We start from the raw sequence: 17,569 nt of genomic DNA on the forward strand, positions 1-17,569 counted from the left end.
TGCTCCTCTATTTAGCATGTCTTTGACTTAATGAAATCAACCTTTTGTTTATTTCTTAGTTATTTTTATGTCTTTCCTGTAAATGCTCTTTGCTCATTTCTTTGTTAGGAATTTAATAATTTTCTTAAAGATATAACCTGCATACTTATTACTTACTTTTGCTTTATTTTATTATTAATATCCAGAAGTTTTAAAAGTAATGTAGCCAAACCTATGAGATTTTTCTCTAGTTTTTTTCAGAGTGATTTCCAGAAATTTCAATATTTAGTTATTTAATACAAGTGGGACTTACCCAAGCAAATGGAGATTGGTCAAAAGTTGAATGGCTTCTGTTGCAAATATGCAAGTGATTTTCCTAACATCATTTACCGAATACACACGTACCTTGGAGATACTGCGAGTTTGGTTCCAGATCACTGTAATAAAGTGAGTATCATGATAATGAAAGTCAAATAATTTTTTTTATTTCCCAGTGCATATAAAAGTTATGTCTACAATATACTGTAGTCCATTAAGTGAGCAATAGCATTGTTTCTAAAAAAAAATCTACACACCTTTTATTAAAAAATGCGTTATTGCAAAAAAATGCTAAGCACGATCTGAGCTTCCAGCGAGTCATAATAAAAAAGTTTGAAATACAGGAGAATTATCAAAATTGATGCAGAGATATGAGATGAGCAAATGCTGTTGGGAAAATGGCACCAATAGACTTGTTCGGTGCAGGGTTGCCACAGACTTTCAATCAGTAGAGAATAAGCTATCTGTGAAGCACAGATACGATGTATGCCCATACTTCTTTCCCAATACCTGTGCTGGATACTAGGGTTAGATAATTTAGGAAGTCTTGGTTCACTGTTAACTCTTACATTATTTGTGTGGAACCCAATTCTCTACCTTGGCAATTCTCTCTCCTTTCACCCTTCCCCCAAAATCCTCCAGGGTGTACACTGGATCTTAGAGGCTTGGGGTATCTCTACAGCCTGGAGGGATACTCTGTATGTCTGTGTTCTGTCTTTCTTTCTCAGCTTCTCTTAATGTTTTTTGTGTGCCTTTTATTTAGCTATACTAACCCATAGTAGAAAAATTAACAAAGAGAAATAATTTCTATAATTTTTAGGATCTCTCTCTGGCTATGAAAAATAGAACTGGTAAATAGCTATTGAAACTATCCTCTCATAGCAAATGTGCAGCAGACTTAATAGAGGACAAAGTCAGGTAGAGAGCCTATTTGCTTTTCCTGGTTTTAATTTAAGTATGGATTAAATCAATCAATTTAATACCTAAATGTCTCTGTAGTCATTATATGAATCTACTGTAAGTAGGTATAATTAATGCAGTCATCTTTGGGAAATATGCTTTGGTGATATGCAGGCATGCAAATTGAATTAGAACTACTATGAAAAGATTAAAAGAGAAGTTGTTAAACGGATATGCATGAAGTGAGGCTTCCCTGTGGTTTTTTTCTTTCCTCTTCCAAGACTCCCCTCCCCTTCGCTCCACTCCATTCCCCTTCTCTTCATTTCTTGTCTTCCATATTCTATTTTTCTTTTCTTTTCTTTTTCTCTTCTATTTTCATTGGAAACAGAGAATTGAATTAATCATAATCCTTGGTTCGTGATACAATATCATCATTAATTTGTGCAATTCCCTTTGTCTTCTTTCCCTTCCTCCTCCTTCGTGTTTCTGTTTTTGTTTTTATTTCCACTCCCCTCTGCCATTTCTTTCCTTCCATAGTCACCTGATCTAATGCATTTAATAAATGTTTTTGGATACACACACACACACACACACACACACACACATTATACACTTGAAAAATGTATGTTATTTTATGAACGTATGTGGTTTTATTTAAAAAATGGTATTCTGGGGCGCCTGGGTGGCTCAGTGGGTTAAGCCTTTGCTTTCGGCTCAGGTCATGATCTCAGGGTCCTAGGATAGAGTCCCACATCGGGCTCTCTGCTCAGCGGGGAGCCTGCTTCCCCCTCTCTCTCTGCCTGCCTCTCTGCCTATTTGTGATTTCTGTGTGTGTCAAATAAATAAATAAAATCTTTAAAAAAAAAAAGTGGTATTCTGCTACAGATAAGCTTATGGTTATTTTTCACCTCTATGTGTGGCTTTGGGCCATGCTATATGCTATAGGTATATGTAGATCATTGCTTTTGTCCACTGTAGACCCCACAGGCGATTCTACCACACTTTCCTTCTCTCTCCTGGAGATGAACACCTAGGTTTCCCGTAAGCCCCTGGTCCCCAGACAAAGCTGTACCAAACCTCCAGGATCAACCTGTGGAAGAGGCTCCCAGGAGAGAGGTTTTGCTGGGGCATAATTGCTGCCAGATTGTTGTCCAGATTTGTAGGCTTGTATTTCTTCGTATTTTGGCATGACTCACATTAATTTGAAAACCTGGTCTTATGCCAACATTCAGGGGCAGGTTAAATTTTATAACAGTGAGAAAACCAAAAAGAAATCTAATGGTTGAGGCACTTTAATCTACAATGTTCTTTTAGACTATTTGACTGAAAAACAGCAGTTTTGAGAAATAGTGCATGCAGTATTTAGTTTTATCCTTATTTATTGATGTCAGTCAGATTTTAGGGAAAACATTTTATTTAATTTTTTTAAAGGTTTTGTTTATTTATTTGACAGAGAGAGAGCACAAGCAGCAGGGAGCAGCAAAAAGAGGGAGAACCAGGCTCCTGCTGAGGAAGAACCCCCCCTCCCCGACCCCATGCAGGACTCGATCCCAGGACCCTGGGATCATGACCTGAGCCGAAGGCAGAGGCTTAACCCACTGAGCCACCCAGGTGCCCCTCCTAGAAAAACATTTTCAAAGAATTTTATTTCATAGCATTTTAACAGGGTTTACATATTGTATGATTTATAGAATAACTCAAAATTTTAGGATTGTATTACATTTTACATTTACAAAACCCCTAAGATAAGTTAAGTCTCCTTAGAGTAAAACAAGAGCTGTCATTTATTAAATACTTCCTATGTATCAGAGAAATAAGCATTATTTTATTATTCTTCACACAATCACTGTGAGGAGTCATTATTTTTCTCATTTCACAGGTACAAAAATTAATATTCAGAAAGGTGAAATCATTCCCCACAAGATTGCCTAGCTGGTATATAAAGGAGCTATGATTTAGTTCAGGGACTACATTAACTATGAAGTCTTAGTCTTCACCAGGGACTTCCAAAAAAAAAAAAAAGATGATGTAGTGGATAGCATAAAGACAGTTTGTTTGGATAAGTGGTTAAGAACAGAGTCTCTAAAGCTGAATGTCCAAGTATGAATCCCAGTGTTGCCTCTTAAGAACCCCATAACCTTGAGCAAGTCACTCAAACTCTCTAGGTCTCAGTTTCCTTGTCTGTAAAACAAAGATGATGACAATAATAATACCTACCTCCTAGAGTTGTTTTGATTTATAAATGACTAAAATACATTTAAAGCTTAACACAGCTTCTGGAACACAGTAAGCAGTCAATTTATTACAACCTGTTCTTTTTCCAAAGAGGACTGATTTTGTTCAGACATTTGTTTCTGTCAGAGCCCTGTTCACCCTGGAGAAGCTGAGTACATCCCAGCTTCAGGTGTGGGTCCTGGTCAGTCTGAGCAATCAACATAATGACACGACCTTTGCTGGTGACTGGTTCTGGAATGCTCTGATGTACAATTATGGACAATGAGACTCAAGATTTTAGGGGTGATGGGGGTAGGGTTGGGAGAAAGATTCTGGGGAGGCTCTTTGCTTTCTTTTCTGGAAGAAACTACCTCCATGAGCACTCAAGAGAGCACTGAAAAGTAGTGGCACCCATCCTTCAGCCATGAGGAGAACCAGACTTCAAAGCCAGCCAGGGTCATATTAGGCACAACCTGAGTCACTGAGGACATCCTGAAGACACTGGATGAACCCAAGCCTAAGCCAGCTCTAGACCCCAACCTATTGTTTAGATCAGCAGGAGTTGGATTTTTGGTAGGGTACATTGCTGAAAGTTGCATTCATGTGTCTGTAAACAGACCATGTAAAATATCATCCCTTTTCCTAGCTCTGAGATTTTAGTGATTAGGGGAATGAACCACTTTGTTTTTCCTGAGTTTATTGAGGGAGAATTCAGTTGCCATAGGAAAATTAAGTTAAGTTGGAATGACAGATGTTTAGATTTCCTAGGAAAGTCTGAATAGATGATAAAGATTCTTGGAAATAGAAGAGGGATTACCCAGGAGGCCATTGTGAAAACAGCTGAAAATGGGTTAAAAAGATAAGCATCTGTGATCCAAATTTTTTTAAAAATAAAGGAACCGAGTCAGAAAGGATTAAGGGAAAACAATCCAACAGGCTTATAACTTGGATGGTGATTACGCATCTGATGGGAGGAAGCAACATGGAGCTAGGAGATGAACAGGCACATAGTGGAACTAATCAACCTCTCTATTACAATCAGAAACTTGAAGAATGACTCTGCAAATGAATACGTTAATCATGACCTTAACTATGAACCAAAACTGCTCATAATTTAAACCATCATATTTGTTTAACATTAAATAAACATTTGCTGAATACGGCATATTGAGAATGCAAAGTTGCGTAAAAAATTGCTCTTCGTAAAAAATATATTTTAGCATAGCATGTATCAAATAAAGGTAAATGATATCACAAAACTGGTGAATAAGATTCGCAACGTAAATGGAAGATTGTTCGTGGGGGTTTCAATAAAAACAGATGGAAAACTCCAGAAGGAAAAAAGGTTTCCTTAGCTCATGTTCAAAGTTGCACTCGATGATACACTCTTCTCTCTAGGCATATAACAAGAGATACAGATTTATTTAATGGATGTGGTAGGATATGTACGAAACAAAGACTTATTTTTTCTCTTCTCAAAATAAGAGTGATAATTGATAACCTACATTTTAAAATCCTCATGTGAAGAGTAACATATGCTCTTCTTTCCTCAACTTTCAAAGATAGATGATCATAAACAGAACTTAACAATGTTATACCGTCTGATAAAAATTAGTATCCTTAATAGATAAGTCTCCTATGTCAATTATAAAAAACAAAAAACAAAAAAGCCTCAAGTATTATAAAAATGTGAAGAGTTAATACCATGAAGGAACACCTGCAGACAATAAACATTAAAAACATTCAACTCCACTAGTAAACAAAGAAATGCAGATTAAAAAAAAATTTTTTTTTTGAGGGAAGACATTCAGTTTGGGTGTGGTGGGACAGGTATACTCACACCCTACTATCTATGTATAATTTGATAAAATCTTTCTGGAGTGTAAAAACGAGGGCAAACAATACTAATGGTGCTTCAAGTTTCTATATCACATTTATTACACAATCTCACAACCATCCAATGAGGGAGGAGTCCTCATTATTCTCATTTTACAGATGATAAGAAACTAAGTGAGGGAAAGGTTAACTAAACTTGTCAAGACTATGCAGCTAGTTGGTGACAATGCTGGGATTTGCTTTACCCTAATAAAGAATAGGATACTCTGAATTTGGGACCTTAGAATTTAACCTTGCTTCACATATCATACTATAGTATATGATCATATTGTAATATAATTATGGATGGTTATTAAGACATTTTAGAACGTACTATAGATATTTTGACTAATAATTTGGGAGATTTCACTAAGCAACAAATTGATTTAATGAACTTACCATATTCACAACTTTGTTGAAATCTGGAAATTTTGGGAAATATCTGGAAGATATTAAAATTATGCAAAATCTTTATTGAAGAACTAAGCACAAAATAAGGTCCCAAACAAAATATATAGTAATTAATTTACTAAGCCAGGACTCAAGGAATTAAGGCAATTGGTCTATTACACAGAAAACTCTCAGCTATTTGGAAAAAAAAGAAAAGAAAGAAAAAAAGAAAAGAAACCTCTCAGCTATTTGAGATCAGTTATGTAGGACAAAATGATCTAAAAACACAACCCCGTTGGCATTACAAAGAACAATTAATGTCAATTATTCTCATTCATATCAATTACTCTAATATGATTCTAGAATTTTCCTCTTTTTTTTAAATTTTTTATTTGACAGAGAGAAATCATAAGTAGGCAGAGAGGCAGGCAGAGAGAGAGGGGGAAGCAGGCTCCCTGCTGAGCAGAAAGCCCGACTCGGGGCACGATCCCAGGACCCTGAGATCATGACCTGAGCTGAAGGCAGAGGCTTAACCCAATGAGCCACCCAGGGGCCCCCCTAGAATTTTCCTCTTTAGAGAAAGGAAAACAAACAAAAAAAAATTAGTAGCCTTTAAACAACAGAATTCAAATAGGCACAATTATAGCTTCCATTCACATATCAGGTTTAATAGTACATTTTATTCTAAAACAATTCCATAGTAGATGTGGGGTAGGGGGGGTGGAAAGTCTTTGCAGAGTAGTGTTTACGAGTCTTTAATGAGGCATGTTTTGGTTTAATCCCAGGTTCGGCCACTTTCTATTTGTGTAAACTTGGACAAATTGTGGGGATAATAATAGTATCTGCCCAAAATGATCATTGGAGAATTGAATGAGATTTTACATGTAAGAAGTATACTGCTGTCACATGGTAAAGAGCTATTACATATTAGCTATTATAGCCATTCTTGATACCTTCCCTCTGTCAGTGACTGTGATCCACAAAGAGCACAAAATCAAGCTTAATTAAATGCAGGATTTAATATGCCTTCCTGTACAAAGCATCTCTCATAACAGGCCTCTCTTAAGTAGGATAGTAATGTTACCCTAAGCAATGCCTCAGGGACTTTAGGAGATCAGTCTGTAGTTGATTTGAAGGTTGCCACAATTTTTTTTTCCCCCAAAGATTTTATTTATTTATTCGACAGACAGAGATCACAAGGAGGCAGAGAGGCAGGCGGGGGTGGGGGGTTGGTGGGGGGAAGCAGGCTCCTGCTGAGCAGAGAGCCCGATGCAGGGCTCGATCCCAGGACCCCGGAATCATGACCCGAGCCGAAGGCAGAGGCCCCAACCCACTGAGCCACCCAGGCACCCCAGGTTGCCACAATTTTTAATTTAATATCTCACTTTAACTTGGTTTTCTTCAGGGACTTCCTTGTGCTTTGTCTGATAATTCACCCCCACAGAGACTGTATAATTACTGTAAATCACTTACTGTATATTGGTGTACATCATAGTTTTGTTCACATCATTTCATTCCTCTTAAAAATAGCATTTGGGGGGGTACCTGGGTGGCTTAGTGAATTAAAGCCTCTGCCTTCTGCTCAGGTCATGATCCCAGGGTCCTGGGATCGAGCCCCACATAGGACTCTGCTCTGCGGGGAGCCTGCTTCCTCCGAGTCTCTCTCTCTGCCTGCCTCTCTGCTACTTGTGATCTATGTCAAATAGATAAATAAAAATCTTTAAAAAAATAGCATTTGGTATGGTCATGCTGCCCCTTCCAACTCTTCATTTTGCCAAAAATCACTGAAAAGCAAAATAATAGCAAATAACTCCTAATGGATTACATGTCAACAGACAGGGATGATTAAGGATTGACATTGCTCTATGATCCCTGGGTTTAAATGTATATTTTCCAAAGAGTAAAATTCATAGCCAAAAGTGTCTTTCCCTGGCATTTTATCAGTTTATCTTGTAAAAATAGTTGTCTTGTTTTAATAAGCTTTCAAGTACAATTGACCCTTGAATAACACAGGTTTGAACTTCATGGATCCACTTATATGTGGATTTTTTTACAGGACTATAAATGTATTTTCTCTTCCTTATGATTTTAATAACATTTTCCTTTCTCTTTCTTACATATTATAAGAATATCACATATGAAATCTGTGTTAATCGACTATTTATGTGATCAGTAAGGCTTCCTGCCAACAGTGGGCTGTTAGTAGTTAAGTTTTTGAAAGTCAAAAGTTATGTGAATTTTCACTGTACAGGGGTTGGAATCTCTAACTCCTGTGTTGTTCAAGGGTTAACTCAGCATCTCTTACTGTTTTTACCATGTTCAGAATTTTTAAATAGTCTCAAGTTGACCCTGTTATTATCTGATGCTTTATGAACACATTTATTTTTGCCACTAGTTTCAGTTCTGATCTTGGATTATGACACAAAAATATATCATGATAAGAACAAAAATGAATGTTAACTTCAATCACACACAGAAATGTATTCCACAGTCACTATTTTGATGTGAACTAGCTAGATTTTTTTTTTGTCTCTTCTACCAAAGGAATCTTATTTCACTATAGCTTAAATTTAGGTCACCTTGGAAAATGTGTATGATTATAGATTATAATACTAATTCATGATAAATGACCAGGGATTCATGGAAAAGAATATATAAATGATGAGATTTCAAGTTCTTATAAGAGAAGATTTAAAAATTATCGTCATGTTAAAAGCACCAACTTATTCTATATGAACATGTATGAAATAAAAATTATTTATTCAAGAATTTCTTTGAATTTCTTCAAACTTTCCCTAAATTTCTTCCTGATTTTATGATTCCTAATCAAATGCATTAGACAACATGAAAAAAATTACATTTGAATTGCTGCGAGTATTATCTTTGCATGGGGTGGGGGAAAAATGATCTCTTTCTCCTTTTTCACTTCTCCAATCATCATTTCTGAGTTTTGGAATATAGCATTTCAATATCAGATCTGTTAGCATTTGATTTAACAATCAGTAGCTCTCAGATTCCCTGTTCATCTTGGAAGTAGGGATGACTCAGAGCTAGTTGGAATGCTGCCTCCTCTCACTGGAAACACCCGCAGGCATATTCTAGTTTCATTATTGCTAGGAATTGGCCCAAGGAATACAGCAAGTTAGTTTTTTTTTTTTAATCTGTTTTCATGAACATATGACAGAGTTCTGAAGCAAAAACTAGTTTTTGCACTGAAATTACCCAACCAAATACTACTAAAAGTATTTTGTAATGCTATGGTCATTGGCCTGGAGATGAGTAAAGGTTATGTATTGTCTTTCCCTTGTCTGTGGGTTGGCAAATTATATACTCAGGTCCAGTCTGAATCAAAGGTGACAGGGCTGGTGTTGGCCCCAACCTGCAGGACAGCTAGAAGTCGGACTTGCCCAACAAGAAGGAAGACAGTGGCCTGCCTTTCAGCTTTTCCTTGTGTTGCTAGTCAACATGCAACTTTCACTAGCCAGAGATTAAAAGAAAATTAACATCAGTGAAAACATAAGGATCTGCTTTGCTGAAATATTTGGGCATATTTTAAACTTCACGTGCTTTTTTTTCCTCCCCTCAGCTAATGAATTCAATCTAATTAGGCTCCATGTTCCTTGCTCACCCAAACTTTTCCAAGATATCACAATTTTCTTAATATATAGAATAACCTTTTATAATCTAGGTTGAAATCATAGGGTTTGGCTCAAGAGCTGTCCCTGATTTATCACACAAAACATTTTCAGATGGGAAGAGTCTATGAGGTTCACCTGGGCATGGCCATTCCCTCAGTGTTGGATTTCTGTAATATTTTTCTCCTGGTACCTCACTATTTTGGAAGTGCTGAAGGTTGCATTTTCTCACGTAAAAGATTTTCCTAAGTTCCCTTTTGGCCTACTTCATTACTTGGCCTCATTTCACATGTTCTCATTTTTTAAACGTGTTATTCTCTGTGGACAAGGTTTTTGACATCCCTTTTCCCTGTAACAATCAAAAGGTTATGCATTCTGGAATTACTCATACCATCATCTGCTCATGTTCCTTACTTTTGCAATGAGAGTTGCATGGATGGACCAAGAACATTGTATAACTATTTTTATTTTTTTTTTCCTTTTCAAGTAATGGCAAGCCTCCTTTTCCTCATACCTCAAGAGGATATTTTTTAGATTCCATCTCTTTACTTGTTTTTTAAAATGTTCTCATTGCCATTAGGTTTATTGTGAAACAATAAATGTCAAGTCCTAGCTATAAGTCATAGCTTTTTCAATAACTAAAAAAAGGTAGATCGATGCTGTCCAGGATTATTTGAACAGATTCTATAACATTCTGCTTCACCTGGTCTATGTCATTCACAAGACTATGTTCACACTGTTAACGTTAAATGATTTCTTAATTATTCAGGAATTTACCTGACAAAAGATAGGCCAAAGGGTAGGAGGAAATTTGGAGCATTATGGTAAATGTTACTTTATTACATATCAGCATGTATAAAATATGAAACATGGCATCTTATTTTTAAAAATATTTTATTTATTTATTTGGCAGAGAGAGAGAGAGAGATCACAAGTAGGCAGAGCAGCAGGTAGAGAGAGAGGGAGAAGCAGGCTCCCTGCTGAGCAGAGAGCCCCACACGGGACTCGATTCCAGGACCCTGAGATCATGACCTGAGCTGAAGGCAGAGGCTCAACCCACTGAGCCACCCAGGTGCCCCTGGCATCTTATTTTCAAGCAAATTTAAAAGCATATCAAATATCTGGCAAGCCACTCCAGGATCCTCACTCATTATTGAACTGCTCTAATAAAATCTCATCTTTCAACTAGAAAGAAGACTCAGAAGGTTCTTAGTAGCCTCTATTACTAGCCTTTGCTAATTCTTCAATTAGCACCAGGGATATAAAGGACAAAATCTGGAGCCCTTTTCATGCTTTTTAACTGATACCTTTGGTGCTGTACAGAAGTACACAGCTTTCTGGAAACAATGCTCAGCTGGCAGCAATGAATCATTAATGATTAATTTAGGAAGCCCAGCTTAACCATATGGAAGTAGCTTCAGGATAATGGTAGTAAGTGATGGGCATCCAGGTGATAGGGCTTCTTTGCATCCCTAAGTTTCTGAAGATGGTGAAGGAAGCTGAGGAAGGAGGGCTTGGAGGAACCCCTTGCTGCATGTTTTCTGGAGGGTCTGGCATGCTACATACCTTAAAGAGTCAAATGGAAGAAGGGGTAGTTTTGATCTAAACTGTATATTCACGGTAAATAAGATACTGTTATTTTGCTCCTTTCGTTCATGATCTTTTCCTTTAATTCTCCTTTCCAGGTGGCCAAATGATCACATTCCCATTCCCAGTGGCAAAATACCTGTGGAATTAGAAGATGGGTGGTGTGGTGACTGAACCTGGAGTCAGACTGCCCAGTAACAGAATCCTGGCGTCCTCACCTGGTAGGAGACCTTGAAAGGCGGTTCAAGTTCTAAGAGGAAGGTGTCCTAGGGCGAGCACCTGGCCTTTTCCCCATCTTCGCTGTCAGTCATCATCCCGCCTGGCTACACTCACCTGATCTCTTGATCGCGATTGGGAAGCCTGGCTCTGTAGATGGCTCAGTGATTTTCTAAGGTCGCAGCCACTTAGCTGGTGATTTTGTGGTTAGCGGATTTGAGAGAACGGAAGTACATGTATTTCAAACACATTTATTGAAGATCCACTGGATGCGGGGCGATGAGAATTCAGCGGAAACCCGACGGACAAAAATCTTGCTCTCCTTGAGCTTACATTCTGGTGGAATTAAAAGTTGTTTCTCAACATCTGCACTGTGCCCATTATCAGCTCTGCCTGAAGCCTGGGCCATGGCAAGCTGGTCTCGACTCTCCGCGGACACAATCTGAAAGAATATAAATGGCAGAGCCACGAATGAGACGGGGGTGGGGGTGAGCGTATGTTGGGCGGGGGTCACTTGAGGTGGCGTCTATTAGCGTCAATACGGCGGAGTCAGGGGACCCAGCGAGAGCCTGAAAACTTCAAGCCAAACAAACTCTGGGCTCGCCACCCCCCACCTTTCTCCTTCCCTCCGACAGCCACGGCCACGGCCGCGGGAAAGCCGTCCCAGGGGTAGCCCAGGGAAGGCAGGGGGCTTGGAGAAAGCGGACTCGGATTCGCTCTCCCTTCTCCCCCTCCAGACTATGGGCTTTGCCCTGGAGCGGTTCGCCGAAGCGGTGGACCCGGATTTCAAGTGCAAGCTGTGCGGCCAGGTGCTGGATGAGCCCCTGTGCACGCCGTGCGGGCACGTCTTCTGCGCCAGCTGCCTGCTGCCCTGGGTGGCGCGGCGGCGCCGGTGCCCGCTGCAGTGCCAGACCCTGGCGCCGGGCAAGCTGTGCCGGGTGCTGCCTCTGCGCGGCCTCATCCAGAAGCTGCGCATCCAGTGCGACTACCGCGCCCGCGGCTGCGGCCGCTCGGTCCGGCTCCACGAGCTGGCGGCGCACGTCGAGCGCTGCGCCTTCCGCCCTGCCCGCCGCCGCCGGCCGGACTGCGTCTCGGAGCCGGGCGGCCGCCGCGGCGTGGACGTCCCCGCGCGGGGGGGCTGCGGAACGGCGCCGGGGCCCGGCCGGGGCGGGGGCGCGCGCGGGGGGCCGCCGGGCGTCTGCGGCGGGAGCGGGCGGGGGCCGCGGCAGCTAGTCCTCGCCTGGAGTCGGCGCGAGAAGGCGCTGCGGGCGCAGCTCTGGGCGCTGCGGGACGAGGCGCAGCTCACGGCCCGCAGGTACCAGGAGAAGTTCTCCCAGTACATGGCTCACGTCCGCAACTTCGCCAGAGACCTGGGCGGCGGCCACGGTCGGGTAAGCGCAGAGGGATCGGGCACCTGGGGAACGACTGGGGTGGAGAGAGGACCGCTTCTTTCTGGTACTTCGGGATTCCTTCAGAGGTGACACCCTTCCTTACTGTGGGGTGGGAGGCGTCCACCCGCCTTGACCAAAACGACATACACTGTTAGTACTTTTCGGGTGCATTAGTGTTGCAAATTTCCACTTACATTAGGATCGGAACGAATTAAATTCAATTCCAACTTTTCAGTGGAGAAAGAAGAATGAGGAAAACTCATTTTCCCACCCCGACCTTGCTCCCCATTTTTAACTCTCCTGCCCTAGCCTACCATATGTGTGTGTGTGTGTGTGTGTGTGTGTGTGTATATATATATATATATATATATATATATATATATTTTTTTTTTTTTTTTTTTTTTGGTGCCTTTGGCCGGTGCCTAAAGCCAATCAGAAAAGGAAAGCCAGGAAGTGGGGACTTCCCCGACCCTGCCTCCCCTCTGCTCCTGCCCCAGCATCACACCTTTAGCTCTGAATGACTTAGTTTTCCTGCCAAACTACCCATATTGGCCACCTTCTACTCCGTGCAGAGACTATCAGGGATGTGAGAAACCAGGAAAACCAGGGGGAGATTAGCAGATGGGATTTCTTAGACCTGCAGAGATTTCGTTACCCTGACCTTCCCTAAAGAATCCTTAGCTGCCTCGGGATCTCTTCGTTGGTGTAGAGTGTGTGTGTGTGTGTGTGTGTGTGTTGGAGGGGTGATTTGGGGAACCAAATCCGAGAGCAACCCCATCCATCCCATCTGCGATCAGACTAGCCCTGTGAGCCCGTGGGCAGCGGCTGTTTCCCTTCTTTGTCGAAGCTGCTGGCCCCGAACTGTGCTGGTGGACTGCCCGCTGTCAGACTGAATAAACAAGCCTCTTTGCAGCACCCCCTGTGAAGAGGCTTGTTTATAAAGCTGTTACTTCTCTTCTGGAGGACTTCTGCGCAGTGTTTGACATTGTTGGTCGCTGCCATGGTGAGCAGGGATTTAGCAGAACTTGCACTCCATTCAAGGAGCTGTTTTCATTCTTCAGCGTCCTGGGGAGGAGCAACACACGATGATTCCCGTTTGGGACTGCTTTGCCCTGCCTCCAACCCAGGGATCCAGTTTGGAAGCTTCTTCCTTGAACCTAAAAAAATGACAACTTAACTGTGAGGGGCTAAAATGTTTCTACTTTGTTAATGGGAGGCACAATGCTTATTAAAAGGCTGGAGGCTATCCCTGATTCTCTCTGTAGCCAGGTATATTTACAAAATGGGAGGACCCAGAGAGAAGCGCAGAAATGCGCTCTGCGTTACCAGGTCACGTTTCAAGGTTGTAGGGAAGCCATGATTGATGGAAAGGAGCAGCAACTGGAATTATATGAGGGAAGTCCATGCAACAAGTCAAGCTATGATTCTGAGAAGTGAGGAACAACTGCCCATGTTTTGTAGATTGTCAGAAGGCTTCTCCGTGCTCCTCAGAAATGTTTTCCCACTACCAGTAGGGGCTGCTGCATACACTGCTTGGGAAAAGCTCCTGGGAAGAGGTGGTGATGGTGCTTATGGAATTTTACCATGAATTGCCAAATGAAGTTTCCTAGGACACTTAATAATACCCATAGCCTTACCTAGAATAAACCTTGAATGAATAAACCTTACCTAGTCTGGCACATTTTGTATTTAAATTGGTCTTCATTAGTAAACAGGTTATAGATATAACTCCTATTTGTTTTGCTATTATCTGGCTGCCAGGAGAAGAAATACACACTGTTTTACTTAACACAAATCCTTTCTTTATGAAATTCTGTGGGAATAATACAAAACCAAAATAAGAATACTATTGAAAATTAGGATTACTGTAATTTAGATCCTGCATTACAATAACAATCCAAATATTACTGTTGAAAGAATTTTATCAATAACTCACGGTTACTTCAATCCCTCAAGACTTTCTGAAGTGAAATTTTTACATAAAATAATTCTGGAAATTTTTATTTTTCTCTGTTGTTAAAAACAAAAAGTAAAGGTGCCTGTAGGGTTACCAGAAATTTGTTTTAAATTACAGTGAAGCCAGAATTAGATGCTGTATTAGGATAAAAGATAGAGAGATGTGTGAAAACATAAAACCTTTAGACGTTTTTGAAAATAATTTTTCTCACAAGCACTGTTTTAAAAAATATTTTTTCAAAGTAAATTTAGGAAGAAATTAATGGTTGAATCTCCCAAATTCAACCATCCTTAATTTTAAGGTTTTCTTCTTTTCAAATGTTAATTTATTGACAGTTTATTTTTTAAAAAGCTTTGTGGTAGCTTTTCTTTTTTCTTTTCTTTTTTTCCTTTTCTTTTCCCTGTCCTTTTCTTTCTTACCTAGTTATTTTATCCCTTTTCTTCTAGGATGGAGAACATAAGCCATTCACCATTGTGTTAGAAAGAGAAAATGACACATTGGGATTCAATATTATAGGAGGCCGACCAAATCAGGTGATCTACCTTATTCATGCCTAATTCATTCTTTGCTTATAAAATAATAGAAAACCACGTTCATTTGTAGATTTTGAATGAGGATAGCAAGTGATTTAATCTTTAAAATCATGGTTATGATAAAATATCAGATCCCTTAATTCAAATGTTCCAGTATATAACTACATTTTTCTGACAAAATGAAACAAAAAAATCCAGCAACTAATGAACTAGACTACCCTTTGCTACTTTAGGGAAAAAAGAGAGTATGTTTCATATTTTATTTACATTGGATAGCCCCATTGGTAAACTTCTTAAACCTATTTCACAATAATGTGTATAGGCAATTTCTACTTGATAATATTAGGTAACTGGATTGCCTGATTATACCTTCTACTTACTAAGTCATATACCTTCTACTTACTAAGTCAACTTGTCAGTTTTCAGAGGCTAACACAGACCAGGCAGTTTATAATGCATGTTGATTGATGGCATGAACAGTTAAAATAAGTTGAAATAAGGGATCATTGTTTTCACAGTTGTATAAGAAATGCCATGTTAAAGGAAGATAGTTGATTTGAAATACTATTGGCTCTCCAATCCAATCTTTTATTTAATTGAATGAATAATATTGTCTTCATTGCTACCAGTTGTTTTCAAAATACATGAGTTATAAACTTAAACCAGACACTGTAGTCACAAAGTTCTTTTATATCCTTCAAATACTACATCAACTTAATTTTCACCATAACTAGAAAAAGGTGGTAAAGTTTTAAAAAAATCATGTTCTTTAATTTTCTTAATAAACTGCCATGAAATTCTCGCATCCTGCTTTGCAGATGTGGCCCAAGGACACTGGGTTAGAGTTGTTGGCCATATGCTATGTTTAGGTCAGGATGGCAATGACATATTTCCCTCTACTGTTTAGTAGTTTGAAAACCTAGCAACTAATGACTAATGTGCTTCTGTTTCTAGAACAGCCCCCATTTATAATGAAAAGATAGAAGTCTTTTCATCATAATCTTTTTTGTTTTGTTTTTTTCCCTTAAGGAATGTTTTTATAAAATACCACTTAGGTGTTTGACCTTTAGATGACACTGGACATTTTTAAGAGACTCTTCAAATTCATGTTAAGGAAGCCTAATTAAGGGGAAATAATTTTATTTAAACTGCCATGAAGTAAAATGACATTTAAAATTATTATTATGGTATGTTGGGCATTTTACCTAGATAGGTTTTGCAACATAATTGTTTTCCTGTGACTGGCCGAAGTGTCCTATTTATATTATATCGGTTATATGGTTGAGGTTTAACTAATCATTAGGCTCATTGTACCTGGAAATGTGTAGCAATTAGCTTTGAAAGGGTTCTCTTGCAGTTAGTGTTGATCTTCTGGGATTTTACACTTGAGTAAGCTCCTAGTCTCCCTGTAAATATAGTCAGAGCTTTATTTCCAGATCTGACACATCCTGAGGCTAAATTATATTTTCAAAACTATGGCCACAATATATAGTGAGGCTGGATATGCTTTTTGTTTCCTTGTGACCCTTTTTAATTGCTACATCTCTTGAGAAGTAAGCTGCTTAATAATACTTTGAAGACAGTCACTATCACCTTGTACATACCCTTTTCTCATAATTTTTTAATGTATACTCAAAAACGTGAAGCAAATGGATAATCTTGTCAGAGATGCTGGACTCATTCATTAAAGCTGCCATCTTGATTAATGACCATTTGGTATTAATGTAAGTTAATTTTAAGTAAGTTAAAATTAAGTAAGCTAAAATTCAGTGCCAAATCCCCAGCTAAGAGAGAGAGTTGCATGTTTAGGGAGGATTGGCAATGTTACATTTATTAAATTGTCCTTTATCCAACTAAAATTTTGTCTACATTTTCTTACTGCTAATGGTTTTGTTTTTGTTAATGTTTTTTTTTTGTTTTTGCTAATGTTTTATTTTTGATAGAATAATAAGGAAGAAACATCAGCAGAAGGAATTTATGTTTCAAAAATTTTGGAAAATGGACCTGCCGACAGAGCAGATGGCCTGGAGATTCATGACAAAATCATTGAGGTAAGACTATAATATAACACCAATATGAGCCATGGAAGAAATATTTGGACATTTTAAATTTCCAAGCTTACTGTTTTACCTTGGTGTGGCACTTATTAGAGTATGTATCTAACCAGAGTATAATATATCTGTCTAGAGTATACATCCAATCTATATCAATTACTAGATCTTAAGGTAAAAGAATACATCACCTGAAGTTTCCAGATGTGTTATAAATTACTCTCCCCATAAACTATGAAGATAGTTGTGTTATTATTAAGGGATTAATTTTGTATTACATTTCAAAAGATGATAAATCTCTGCTAAAGAACATTTTTGACGAGGAAATATTACTATCTTTGAACTTGTGGATTAGTATATTACATGGAGAGTTTGGAATTTCTTCATTTAATATGGTTTACTTAGTTTACCATTTCTTAGTTTAATATGCTTTTCATGTTCATGTATTTTTTCATGAAGGAAAAAAAAAAAGGATTTTTTTTTTTTCCTGTTGTGGGAACTTGTCATTTTCTGTATTGTGCAT

General features: G+C 39.0%; 1 protein-coding gene across 1 annotated transcript in view; it reads left to right on the forward strand.

Annotated features, from left to right (window-relative positions):
- The first annotated feature begins 11,854 nt into the window (after positions 1–11,854).
- LOC111157933 (PDZ domain containing ring finger 4) overlaps positions 11,855–17,569 on the forward strand; it is a 349,884-nt gene continuing 344,169 nt past the window's right edge. Inside the window, exons 1-3 of the mRNA XM_022519674.1 lie at positions 11,855–12,505; positions 14,909–14,995; positions 16,939–17,046. Of these exons, the coding sequence (XP_022375382.1) occupies positions 11,855–12,505; positions 14,909–14,995; positions 16,939–17,046 (846 nt within the window). The remainder of the gene's footprint in view (positions 12,506–14,908; positions 14,996–16,938; positions 17,047–17,569) is intronic.

The sequence above is a fragment of the Enhydra lutris genome, unplaced genomic scaffold (genome assembly GCF_002288905.1).
Source record: "Enhydra lutris kenyoni isolate GAN:26980312 unplaced genomic scaffold, ASM228890v2 scaffoldscaffold56, whole genome shotgun sequence".
In the NCBI taxonomy this organism is placed as follows: Eukaryota; Metazoa; Chordata; class Mammalia; order Carnivora; family Mustelidae; genus Enhydra; species Enhydra lutris.